The 13,650-nt window shown below is 45.0% G+C and overlaps 1 protein-coding gene across 1 annotated transcript; it reads right to left on the bottom strand.

Annotated features, from left to right (window-relative positions):
- Nucleotides 1–1,102: 1,102 nt before the first annotated feature.
- LOC150065157 (spermatogenesis-associated protein 31A6-like) lies at nt 1,103–8,744 on the bottom strand. The gene is made up of 3 exons (XM_090329026.1): nt 8,406–8,744; nt 7,923–7,996; nt 1,103–7,676 (listed from the first exon to the last, which is right to left on the bottom strand). Exons 1-3 carry the CDS (start codon nt 8,742–8,744, stop codon nt 6,755–6,757), a joined length of 1,335 nt encoding a protein of 444 aa, XP_090185152.1. The 3' UTR covers nt 1,103–6,754.
- Nucleotides 8,745–13,650: the final 4,906 nt, after the last annotated feature.

Here is a 13,650-nt window from a genome sequence, read left to right as displayed (position 1 = left end):
GGAGAGGAGCAGCGATCCAGTAGGGCTGGATTGGGAGCTGACAGGCATTCCATTAAGGGCTCTGGCAGGTGCACCAGAACCTCAGTTCTCTTTAAATAATACGGTGTGGCTGGATGACCAGTGGGTGCCCAAGAAACTTTAGTATTCTGTCTGGGACAGGTATAATGGTTTTTCTGATGTTTTCTTCCTTCACGTCTTCTTTCATATGCCTGGTTTAGTTTTATAGGTCCCATACTGTTTCTTCTGCACAGGTAGCTTCTTGAACTATTTCAATGATTTCATAAGCTCTGTTTTGTATATTCACCTGCGCATTTACATATATACAGTATCTGTATATATAATGTGTACTATATATGCATAATGTGTATGCATTGTAGATGTACATACCCATTATGCTCACAATTGAGATGACTGAAACCATAATATATCCATTATAGTTTTTGGACTATCTAGCAAATGAGAAGGGTATTAAGGAATAAGGCAGAAAACTTCCCCTTTAAGGTCAAGGTGATTAGAGTTTATCATTCCCTTATTCTTACAAGTTAGAAATGCTCCATCCATGGAATTGCTGTGTATATTGTGCAAATCTTGGTTTCTACCCACTGATCTCTAATCCTTACTCCCTCATATAATTCCAGAGGCTAAAACACAAGTGCAGTTAAAATCATAGTCAAAGTTTGTTGTTTTCATCTCTTCCCATCTTACTGATACTCTCATCATCCTCTCTTCTGATTCTGGACTGTTAACTGCAGTTTTTTTAGCCACATTACCATAAGGGTACATAGCTAATGGTTTTCATTGCAGTGTGTTGTATGTCTTTTTCTAAATGTTTTGGATTTTTGCTCTTATGTATATAACACCCATGTATTCATGAAGTTATTTATTCCGACTTTATGTTAATAACTTTAGAGTCTGAGAATGCTTCAGGTAGGCTAAACTAAATTTTAGTGTTTTGCATCCTGAGGAAAGTAAATATGAATTTAATCTTGAATTTGTGTTTGTGTTGGGTTTATTGAGATATATCATTGTAAATATATTTGCATAGTGATTGTTTTAACTCCCCCTAAGTTACATTTGTCAGAAATTTGTTAGAAATTACTGTATAATTCAACAGATCAGAGAATGTTTATTTGCATAATGTACAGGAAGAAAGCACTAGTAGTTTGTGCTGTAACAAGACATTGTTAGAAAATTACACGAAGAGACATAAAATGTGTATGTAGCATAATGGAAACTGCATTATAATGGTCTTTGCTCCCTGCCAGGCATCCTACTGGTAGGAAGGGAAGGCCTAATACATTTTGTGAATTTTCCCTGGAACGTACTACTATTGGACAGTAAGCTTTTGGATTGCTAGATGAAATGTACCAAGACCATGCCTGACTCTGTTGGAGAAACAACTCAAAACTTGTTTCCTGTAACACCTTCCCAGTTCAATTTCATGCTACCAGAGCTTTAATCTACCCAGATACATTGCTGGGCACCAGAGGTTCAGGCCTCTAATGCTAACTACCAAGGAGATTGAGACCTAAGATCACTATTCAAAGGCAGCCCAGGCAAGAGGTTCAAAGTCCACCAAACTCCTCTCCAGTTTATTAGAAAACTAGAAGTGGTGTTGGGGCCCCATGTGGTAGAGCGTTAGCCTTGAGTGAAAAAAGCTGAGGGATAGGGCCCAGACCCAGAGTTCAAGCCACCCAACCACCACCACTACAACCACCACCAACAAAGATTATCAAGGCATAGCTCTTAATCATGGTGAATTAAGCCAAGTTTTACACAAAATCTTGCCACCCAAAGTGAATCAGGTCAGGACAAGACACACATCCTATCTTTCTCCCAAACTAGCTATGTTCTGTGCTTGATTAGGATCCTATATCCCAGGAAAAGGAACAGTTAAAGGATTTAGCGTCTATACCCAAAATTCTCAATAAATCATTAGCTAGCTGACTGTCACCTTAGCTGCTGCTTTCTGCTATGCCTTCTGGGAATTCAGTGAAACACAAATGTGATCCTAGGCTGAACGACAGAGCCAACAGGATCACTAGACATGAACAGCAGAATTGCCTTCCTTGTAGACCTCAGTCCAGTGGCTGAGACACCCTCAGTGAAAATTCCCAGCAGGGTCAATGGCAGATATACAACATAGGCTATGCTAGAGAAGCTTTACTGGGAAGCCTGCAAGGTGTACAGATGTTCCAACAAAGCATGTTCTTCAGGTTGAAGAACAGCCTAGAAAGCTATCACCCCATGTACCCACATCCTTGGGAACACCAAAGGCTTTCTGAAGAGACTGTAGTGATTAAATGGGCACATTCAGATGAGGGCTTCTGGCTGAGAGTCTTCAGTGGCATTACGTCCACACACTGCCCATCCATCCCCCAGACAAGGCACTGAAGGAAGCCACTGCATGCAATGAGCGTGAAGACTGTATTAAGCAATATACATTTGAGGAGGGAGACGGCATCAGTGCCCAGCCAATGTACTCACACACAGAATACACGCTTGCTGTGCACAGGCTGGAATTTCTCGTGAGAAAAATGGACCTCACAAGGAACCAAGTGAGCAGCATGGCATGCATGGCTGACCATCAAACGGCTAAGATGACAGTGTCGTGGGCAGTGGATACGCTGGCCTGAGACATTCATCCCTTTTGGTCTGTGCTGGCAGGCATGATTGACTAGAGACACTGGCTTTCGGGGAGGCAAGTCTGTCCCAGGGTGGTGATAGTGTGAGACCCTGCTCTCATGGACAGGGTGCCTGGGGCCAATGGGGCTGGTTTGGGGAAAAGACACCCTGGTGTTCTTTACTTGGCTTTGTTGTGGGTAAGGAGGAGCCAAGTGGTGGTGGGAATATCCAGCTGTGGGGGCCGGAACTTCATGTAAAGTTTTCTTAGATGCAGAAGGCTCCTGTGGAAGGCCCAGTTTTTCCTCTAGGATCCTTCCTACAGTGCTCATAAGCGTCTGTGCTTCAGGCACTCCACTCTGCCTGAGCGTTCTGCTTGTGGATAAGTCTTGCTTCTTAGTATTGGCTGACTGGATCTTGGGATTTTGCTGGCAGTCTGCCTGACTTTTAGCTTTAGAGGAAAATAATGCCATAAAAAAATTCTTGATCCGATTTCCAAAATGAATCTCTGGAGGATGCTGTTCTTTCTCTGACGCAGATAGGGAAGAGTTCTTCCTTGTACTTCTTGCTTTCCTGACCTGGGCAGGAGAGTTCAAATTCTGGCCTTGCAAGGGCCTTGTTCCTGCAGGCTTTGCCTTCTGTATTCTGGGCCTCTCACAGCTCTTTGTTTCTTGGGGGCCATGAAACACCTTGCTGTACCACGGGCCTGGGGTGATGGAGGTCTTAGGTTCTTGCTTTGTGCTGGGCCCTCCCGTTCGTAATGGAGAGCTTGACTCATAGTGGACATGCTGCTTCCGGAAAAGTTCTGTGAGCTACTCAGAGAACTCTGTGAAGCCAGCACGTTGGTGTCAGTGTCGCAGTCCTGCAGGTTATCATCAAAAGGTGGACTTTCACTTGTACTGCTAGATTCTGCCTGGTCTTTCAGGCATGAACCTGGTGGATGCCTAGCAATCGAACTTCTGGAGGGTAATGGCGTTCCAGTGGTCCTCACAAATTCTAACCTTCTAAGGTTCAGATTTTGTAAGTCTTTGTTGACTGTCAAGTTAGTGGGCTGTCTCTCTTCATCCTTGGCCATTTCAACTTCAGACTTGTCAGATGCAAAGATCTCTCGTATGGACACACCATGGCAGAGGCTTTCTTTCTCCTGTGTCTCACATATGCCCATTATTGGGCTGGTATTTGTCTCTGGACTGCTTCCCTCTGATCCTGGCACAATGTCCTGGTGCCAGGTACTTCCTAAAAGGCTACACGTTTTGGAATTGGAGAGCAGTCCCTCTTTTTCTCCAGGTGGAGAGACCACTGAGGGATCACAGTGGTGACTACCCAGTGTTCTGCTCAGGGTTTCACGTGGTGGTGCTTGAGGAGGCTGTGTGGTATGACCTGATTTTTCTCTCCCTGGCATTTTTGGCAATTTGTCCAGAGCTTCTCCCTGGAATGCATCCCCCTTAGAGGTGAGATTGGCCCTGAAGTCACAACAGGCCAGGTGTGGAGAAGCTTCCTGGGAAATGGCCACAGGGAGAGCCTTTTTTAAAGTAAGGTGATTTATGGGCTTGAGAATCTTTAGGGACAAGCCCCACTTATGCTTCACCCAATGCTTCTTGATATGCGCCTCCAGCAGCTGTTGGGTGGCAGCATCCAAGAGGAAAGCCTTCTGGGAGGAGCTCGTGCAGCTTTCCCTAGTGTCCAAGGGTGCTTCTCTGCCAGTAATGCTGGAGCTGGAGTTTTCAAGGGGGGCCAAGGCATGGTCTGTTGAGCCCCTGGAATGACTAACATGCAAAGGGACCTTGTCCTTGTTGATCTGATCCCATTTTTTGATTAAATGGGCTCTTAGGAGACATCGTCAGTTTGCAGAGGATGTGCTTATACATGAAGAGATTTGCTATGTATGTACTTGAATTTTTCCTGAGGAAAACATATCTCATGAGGAATTATGTGAGAAGCATGGTATGCGTGAGCAGGGGATATACTAGCTTTAAGATATTTATCCCCCTTTGCCTATGCTGACAGGCATGATTGACTGGAGACACAGGCTTTCTGAGAGGCAAGTTTGTCCCAGAGTTGTCACAGTCTGTGACTCTCCTGGCTACTGACAGAATGGCTGTGGCCAGTGGGGCTGGTTTGGGGAAAAGAGACCCTGTGGTTGTTCACTTGGCTTTTTTCTAAGTAGGAAGAAGCCATGTGGTAGTGAGAGTGGTTAGTCGGTGGCAGTGGAAATGTCTTAACAGGAGTCTGAAATTCTTGTTTGTGCAAAGTTTTCTAGGAGGCAGAAGACTCATGTTGCAATCCCATTTTCTTCTCTAGGATTCACCCAACAGTGCTCATGAGTGTTTGGGCTTCAGGAACTCCACTGCCCTTGAACATTCTATTTGTGGTTAAGTCTTGCTTCTGGGTCCTGGCTGACTGAATCTGTGAATTTGCAGTGAGTTATTCTGAATTTTGTAGTGAGTTTTGTCTTTAGTAGGAAAAAATGGTATAAAAATTGTTTATCTGGTTTCTGAAATGACTCTTTGGAGAATGCTATCCTTTGTCTGATATAGACAGGGAAGAGTTCTTCTTCATAGTTCTTGTTTTCCTGACCTGGGCAGAAGGGGCTCAGCTCCTGGCCTTATAAGGACCTCATTCCTGCAGGTTTTCCTTCTGCATCCTAGTTTTGGGCCTTTCACAGCTCTCTTTTTCATCAGGCCTATGAAAGTTTTTGCTATGCCATGTACCCTGGAGGTTGGATGTCTTGACCTCTTGCTGCTTCTTCATGTGTCCTATTCTTGGTATTGCAGAGCTTATCTCATAAGAAGTGGATGGGAGGTAGCATGTTTGTGGCAAACAGCACCTCAGGGCACAAGCTTGCAGGAATGCATCAGCATCTGAGTTCTGTAGGATAACTTCAATAGGAGGACTTTTGCTTGTATTGCACTGCTCTTCCTGGATGCCTGGAAATAGAAATTCTGGAGGGTAATTGTGTTTGAATGGTCCCCTGAAGTTCTAAATTTCTGAGGTTCAAATTATTGGAGTCCTTATTGACTGTCAAGTTAGTGGGCTGTTGCTCTTCATCGTCTGCCATTTCACTGAGATCTTCAGTCTTTTCAGTTGTGGATTCAACAAAGACTTCTAATATGGATACACTGGCAGAGGCTTCCTTTGTCTTCTGTCTCACACATGCCCATTACTGGGCTTGTAGTTGGCTCTGGACTGCTTCCCTGTGGTTCTGGCACAATGTCATGGTGCCAGGTTCTTCCTACTAGGCTGTGAGATCTAGACTTAGAAAGCAGTCTACCTTCCCCTCCAGTTAGAGAAGTTGGAGAGACCTCTTTGGGAACCACACTAGTGACTATAGAGTATTCCTCTGAGTTTCATAAGGTGAAGGTGGTTGAGAAGCCTGTATGGTATGACCTTCAGTGCTTTTTCTTTCTCTACCATTTTTGGTACTTTGTGAAGAGCTTCTCCCTACAATGCATGCCCCCCCCCCTTCACTGTCAGGACAGGACAGGTATGGAGAAGCTTCCTCGGAAACTGGCACAGGGGAAGCCTTTTTCAAAGTAAGGTGATTTATGGGCTTGAGAATCTTTAGGGACAAGCCCCACTTGTGCTTTACCCAAAGCTTCTTGATATGCGCCTCCAGCAGCTGTTGGCTGGCAGCATCCAAGTGGGAAGCCTCCTGGGAGGAGCTCTTGCAGCTTTCCCTAGTCTCAGTTGATCTGCTCCCATTTTGAGATGAGATTGGCTTTTAGGGTTTCTTCTAGGCATTTCTTTTTAAATGAGTCAAATAAGTGTATTTTGAACCACTACTTGATAGTTTCATCAGATCACTTTCTAATTCTCTCTCGGTTTTGGCATCTAGAAAATCTGAGAAGCTTTCTGTGTCCCTATCCAGTTCTTTCACTACCCTGCTCATATAATGTTCTAGGTCCCTTTTGGAGTTCTTCCATTTCTGAAATACTTTTGAGCACTCCGTGGTTGCCTTTAGTATATTATGGCAGATATCACCTACAAATATGGAGTTCTGTAAACACCCATGCTGTCCTCTGCCTGGTCTTTTCCTGAGAAATTCTCTTCAGCAGACAGCTGAATCTTGAATTTTGTTCTATAGAGGTGTTGTGGGAGCCCTCTTGGAGAAGATTATGTTCTAGCTTTTCCCTCAACTCCAAGCCGACTGAATCACTTGGAAGGCTGAGAAAGCTTCTCTTTTGCAAGGGGACTTGATAATGAGTAAAATCTTTTTGAAACTGTTTAAGCACAGCGCGTAAAATCCTATGACTCTCTTGAGTGCTTCTTTACAAGGTGATTTTCTAACTGCTGAACAGCAAGTAGAATAGGACTCGCTGTGCAGAAAGGGAAGGCCCCAGAACAGCTGGCTGCATTTCTGTAAGACCATGGGGAGAATCAGCTCTGGAGACTCAGGGAGCTGCTGGGATTCTCCCTTGGTGTTCCAGAAGGCCTGTGGGATGGCCGCGTCCTGGGCCCTGCCCAGTGACTTCATCATGTTCCCCAGAGAATCCAGAGGGTGTTCTTTCTCCTCCCCAGCGTTCTCCTTAGCCCTCTTACTAATCACTACCTCCAGCAGCTCCAGGATGTCAGAGTTGAGGGCTGGGCTAGGAGAAGGCACCCAAGAGCTGTTGGTTGGAGAGCCGCTCTGTGGGGTGCTTTCTAGTGGAACTTCCCTGAAGTTAGATGGAAGACCAGAGTTTGAGTCATGGCTGGGTGGAGTGCAGGCCACAGGTGGAGGAGAAAGAGAACGGGGAGGAGAAAGAGACCGGGGAGAAGGATGTTCTAGAGGAATCAACAGCTCTGGAGGCTGAGGCGCAGTGTGGTGTGACTGTGTCTCAGCAGGAACTGAGGAACATGTCTGGACTGGTGACAAGGTAGAGGCCAGAGGCTGCAAGCCCTCGTGTGAAGGAGCTGGGGAAGCCTTTGGGGACGCAGTGCTGGAGAAAGCGTCCTCTTCACAGTGTCCAGCTGCCGGGTGGGCTGCAGCAGCCGCTGATTTGACAACTTCACCTAGGGTGTCTCCTTTTAATAAGTGCCTGGAGCTGCTGTTGTCACTGAGCTTCCCTAGGTGGCTGCAGGAGACAGAGACAAACTTTCTTCAGCATCTGATAGGCCCAGGAGGATGGGCAATTGTGACTACCTGCTGTCTACCTACTGAAGCACACCCTGCCATCTTTTACACAGCCCCTAGACTTCTCTGTATCCCACATCTTCCTATCAGTGCCATCCTGTGCCAACCCGAAGTCTTCCTCAACCCCGAGATAACCCCATTCTCTAGAGAAGAAATGCAGGCTCAGTCACAAGAGGAAAATCCTTACCTGGTAAGAAGGGAAACTAGATCGTGAATGTCCTCAAGCTCTTCCTGAGTGTCTCTGCAAGCTAGAAACACACACTGTGGTTATGGCAGACATGGGAGAACCCCTAGATTTTACAGGAGGGGGAATGAGACATTCCTTTGTTAGAGACCATGGAAGATCCACTGGATCTCAAATTTTTATTCATGGCCACAAGGCAGGTTCCAGTGCTAAGAGAGCTTAGAGAGGGGTAGTGCTTATTTACAAGGTGCTTTCAACTCTGCCAACCTCCGTGGCCACAAAAGCTCTCTTGGATGGTAAGGAAAAGGATCTTATGTGTATTATAATTCTTAGGGATGTGAGTTTGTCCACACTGGGGCTTGCAGCACCAGAAGCTGAGGTTTGCCCTTGAGATCGTGCCCTAGGTTCAGTGACCCCCCCCTGGGGCGGAAGGGGGGAGGGCCACGTGCCGCCGCCCCCCCCTCGCCCCGCGGACCACCTGCCTACTTCCCGCTCCCTGCTCGGCCACGTGCTGGAGACCGCCAGCGGCGGCAGCTCCACACGGCCGGCCATGCTTCTGTCCACCCGCACTAGCTGCCCGCTGGCCGCCATGCTGGAACCCCTCACCCCGCTCTTGAACATGCGGGCTTCCTCCGGCCCCGCCCCGGAGCCCGGTGCCTGGCAGCCTCCAGATGCCACTGTCCCCCCCCCCCACAGGCCGCCGCCTGTCCGTTTCAGGGGCCCCCGGAGGCCAACCGCCACCCAACGGTTTCCACGGCTGGACTCCGGCTCCTCGGCCTCCGCCTCGGTCCACCGGGCCGCTCTGACCGCAGCCGCCCCCCTCATCCTCCCCCCCCCCCCCCCCCCCCCCCGGCCCCCGGCTGCTTGCACCAACCGACAGCGGCGGCCTCCACGTGCACCAGGCCGCCACCTGCCCGCCCCGCGGCCATGGCTGCTCGGCCTGCTTCGGCTGGGGTAGGGGGGGGGGCTGCTGCCCTGTGGGCCCTCTCCACCCACTTCCGGCCTATGCTCCGCCCCCCATCCCACACACTATCGCGAGATTGACAGTTGTGCTCTAGGGGAGATTGGATACATGAATGTCCACCCTGAGCTCCCCTGCAGGCTGTGTCCACCCAGGATCAGACAACACAGCGCTTGTACCTGCCTCGATCACATGGAGGGATGTGTGGAGAATACCGAGTAAACCACAGATTACCAATCCTTTCTTGATATTAGAAGATTTCTGAAACAAAATGTCACTACAGGTATCTTTCTGAGTCAAACACTAAATCTTATCCTATGGATCCCTGTGGTCTGTTAAGTTTCTGATAAAACATGAATAAGCCACATGAATCTGTTTTTCAATAATACAATCAGATGCTATTTGTTTTTGGGGGGGTGCTTTTTGTTTTTTCTGTTTTTTTTTTTTTTTTTTTTTTTTTTTTTGCCAGTCCTAGGCTTGAGCTCAGAGCCTGAGCACTGTCCCTGGATTTTCTCAAGGCTAGAGCTCTACCACTTCAGCCACAGCACCACTTCTGGCTTTTTGCTATGTATGTGGTATCGAGGAATTGAACCCGGGTCTTCGTCCATGCTAGGCAAGCACTCTACGACTAGGCCAAACTCCCAGCCCCTCAGGTGCTATTTGGCTATATGTGGTTGCATATCTTTTCTCCCTGCAGAACACTTGCCATTGCTTCCATGTAACAGTACATTTGAATCAGCCAAAGCTACATTTTGGTGGCTTCAATATATTTCTCCAAACTGCCTGAAGATTTAGCTTTGGGGATTATTTTGTGGGAAGACTAATATTTAGGGCCACAGAAGTTTGGGCCTTGGCTGCCAGGGGAGACTATTAAGAAAGGTATGAGGGGAAAATGGAATGGGCTTCTCACTTAAACTGCTCATAAAGTTCGTCCATGCTTGACTTCAACCAATGATATGCCTTTAGGGAAGTCAGTTCAATCCCTGGGACCCCTGTATACCCAAGAGGAAAAGTACAGGCTGCTCTGCTAAGCACATCCATGTTCCCAAAGGTCCTCTTCCAAACAAAATAGCAGCTGTGCCTGTGGAGAACTCTCCATTCTGAAATGCCTATGATGCTCCTCAGGAGCTTGGAATTTTAATTTTATCCTTCCAAGTCTAGGAACGCCTACACCGTTTGCATGGTCTCAGAGAAAAGCTTGCAAATGCACAAAACATGTAGAGAGGGCTGCAAAGAAAAGCAGTGATACTGAAGTGAAGTGATTGAGTCGAAATTGCTATGTGATAGGTACCCATACTTATTAACCTGCACATTTAAAAAAAAATCAGATGGTTAGTGTGTCATGTTGAAGAGAAGAGCAAACAGTATCAGCCAGAGTGGAGACTGTAGTTACCTTGGTAACAGACACAAGTGGTGCTGACAACACCCAGGACTGGAGAAGATGCTGAGCCAGAGGCCGTAGTTAATGAAACCGGGGACAACTCCCTAATATGCCAATACTGAGGCTTGAACTCTAGGCCTGAATGCTATCCCTGTCATACTCAATCACTTGAGCCACAGCTCCACTTCTGCTTTCTTTTTCCCTTGGTAGTGATGATTACTTGGAGTCTCAGAGACACTTTTCTGCTTAGGCTAGCTTTGAACTATGATTGTCAGATATCAGCCTCCTGAATAGCTATCATAGGCATGCACCAACAATTGCTTTCTTAGATGCTTTTGATGTTTTGTAGCCATTTTATGTTCTATATGATAATATCTTTAAATATACTCAACTTTTACTTTAAATTTTTATTAGCATCAGTTAGTTTTCTTGATAACCATTCTTGGTGTAGTTTTGATTTGTACTTCCTTTATGGCTAAGAATATTGAACAACTACTCATATATTTGCCACTTTACTATGTTTGAAAACAGATGATGAAAGTGTTATGTTTTGTTGGTCATTGAGAATGAAATGTAATGTGCTAAAAAAAATACTGTATAGGGCTGGGAGTTTGGCCTAGTGGTAGAGTGCTTGCCTAGCATGCATGAAGACCTGGGTTCAATTCCTCGGTACCACATGCATAGAATTTTAATAAACTAGAAGTGGTGCTGTGGTGCTGCGGCACAAGTGGTAGAGCTCTAGCCTTGAGAAAAGTCCAAAGATGGGACTCAGGCCCTGAGTTCAAGCCCCACAACTGGCAAAAAAAATGTACAGACCTGGAGATCTTTTTTTTATAATTTTCTATTGTGGTTAATAGAAGGGTTACATTATATTCACCAGATAGAAGGTGCATAACTTCACAAACATTGATACCCTTTCTCATGTCATGGTCCCCATTTCCCTCCCCAGCTTATCTTGATTTCCCCCTTCCTTATCCAATTTCAAATTACCAATTAAGCACATATAACATATATCAGATAACAAGGTGAAATACGGTAACAATATGAGATAACCAAGGGACAGCAAAAGAGATGAGAGATAACATAGTACATTAAGGAAAACAGTCAATCATTATATGGCTTTTGTTTCCTTATCCTGGAGGTCCTTACATTTAGTGTCATACTATTTGGCCTTATGTCTCTAGATTTTGTTCTATGGTAAATGTCTGCTAGGAGAGCCCAAGGTTTCTACTGATTATGACAAATGAGGGAGACTATTGGGCCTATGTTCCTTTGAGTCTGGCTTACTTTACTTAATATGATTTTTTTCTAAGTCTTTCCATGTTCTTACTAATAGGGCGATGCTGCATAGAATTCCATTGTGTATAAATACCACATCTTGTTGATCCACTCATAAACTGCAGGACATCTGGGTTGGTTCCATATCTTTGCTATGGTAAATAGTGCTGCAATGAACATCATTGTGCTAGTGGATTTAGTATGCCCTTGTTTCTGGACGATTGGGTAAATGCCAAGTAATGGAATTGCTGGGTCATAGGGGAGCTCTATGTTTAGTCTTTTGAGGAACTGCCATACTGCTTTCCATAGTGGAATGAGTTTGCACTCCCACCAGCAGCGTAGTAGTGATCCTCCTGGCCACATCCCCTCTAGCATCTGTTATTAGTTTTCTTGATCCTGGCCATTCTAACTGGAGTGAGTTGGAATCTTAGAGTTGTTTTGATTTGCATTTCTTTTATGACCAGAGATGTCGAGCATTTCTTCATGTGTCTATAGACCATTTTTATTTCTTCAGAGAAGACTCTATGTCTTAGGCCCATCTTTTAATGGGATGGTTGTTACTTTGGAGATTAGTTTTGGAGTGATTCAATTTTTTGAGTTGTTGATATATTTTAGATATGAGGCCTTTGTCCATTGAGTGATAATTTACATATCTATTAGTTTAAAACAATTATATTTGATTCAAATCGTATCACAATAAATGTTTTCATATAGTATTTCTTAATCATAATAGTATTCCTATCTTTTCTTCAGAACCCAATGCAGTTGCTCTATGAAGCAGACTGAAATCACAGTAAAGACACACACAAATTTCCCTAAAGTTATGTTCCTCATGTGCCTCAAAAACATATTTGAACTGAAAGGGGCAAGTGATTATTTCTGTAATTTCATTTTATTATTTATAAATGTGATGTACAGCGGGTCTAAAGTTACGTAAGTCAGGTAAAGAATGCATATATTTTTAGAAATTTGTCATCACTGGCCTCACTCTATCCCAGATTTTCCTTCTCATTGTCACTCATCTTAAGTTCTACAGTTTAACATAGAGTGACATTCTATTTTAAAGCCAGCATTTTTCCAACTATGTAACCAAAGGGTCCTGCAGATATATTATGGACAAAGGTTAATAGGACAAAGGTAACAAGAATGTGCCATGTTTTAAAACATAGAACTCTTTACTAATGATATCATTCATTGAATGCCAAAACTTGTCTAAAATGATAGCTGCTCTTAGGAGGCACTACATGACAGAACAAGCTTGGACAGATGATGTGTCATCGGATGGAATGGGAAACCATATTCTTTCCCTGGAGTCAAGAGGTCCACATAAAACCCCACACATATTCTCAGTGTTGTCAATAGCATTCAGGAAGTGAAGATTTGAATTTTTCAAAACCAGCTGGGATTATTCAGATACTTTACTAAACATACTCTGTTTGGGTGTATCAACAAAATGCTATTAGAATTTACGTGAAAATCATGTGTTGTATCTTCACAGTGCCTAGCCTCTCAGTGTCGTTTCTGGTATAGACTGCCTGAATCCGTAGAAGAAACACCTCAAACTTGTTTCCTGTAAAGCATTCCAGTTCAAGGTTGATGAAGCTTAAAAGATTATCCAGGTATGTTGCTAGGCACGATTAGTTCATGCCTGTAATCTTTACTCAGGAGCTGAGATCCAAGGATCACTGTTCAAAGCGACCCTGGGCAGAAGATCCAGAGAACCATTCTGAAAACTGTTACACTCACCTCCAATTAAACTCCAGAAAACACAGACGCTGTGGTTAAAGTGGTAGAGTGCTAGACTACACTATTCTCTAACCCTGATTAAGGTATTGGATCCCAGTAAAGGGAACAGTTAAAGGATGCAGAAGCTAACTCCTAAATCCTCAATAAATCAGTTGTTAACATTCTAGATGACACACAGGCCTGCTGCTATGCTTTCTGGGAATTCAATGACAAACTCAAGTGACCCAAGTCAGAGCAATAGGATCACTAGACAAGAAGGGCAGAATTGCTTTCCTTACAGACCCCTAGCATCCAGGGGTTGCCCAATCTAAGTCATGCAGAACAGCCTAGTAAGCTATCACCCCATGCATCCAGATCCTAGGGAA

Source organism: Megascapheus bottae, chromosome 3 (assembly GCF_031878675.1).
Source record: "Megascapheus bottae isolate mThoBot1 chromosome 3, mThoBot2.hap1, whole genome shotgun sequence".
NCBI lineage: Eukaryota > Metazoa > Chordata > Mammalia > Rodentia > Geomyidae > Megascapheus > Megascapheus bottae.
Note: the sequence above shows the minus strand (reverse complement) of the source record. Positions and strands in the feature narration are given on the sequence as shown.

Bases quoted from the DNA above. Each gene is read 5' to 3' on its own strand.
- LOC150065157 (XM_090329026.1), bottom strand. From the start codon at position 8,744: ATGAGGGGGGCGGCTGCGGTCAGAGCGGCCCGGTGGACCGAGGCGGAG. The intron at 7,997-8,405 runs GTAGGCAGGTGG...CCATAACCACAG, and splicing joins GGCCGAGCAGGGAGCGGGAA to TGTGTGTTTCTAGCTTGCAG. The intron at 7,677-7,922 runs GTAAGGATTTTC...TGTCTCCTGCAG, and splicing joins CTAGTTTCCCTTCTTACCAG to CCACCTAGGGAAGCTCAGTG.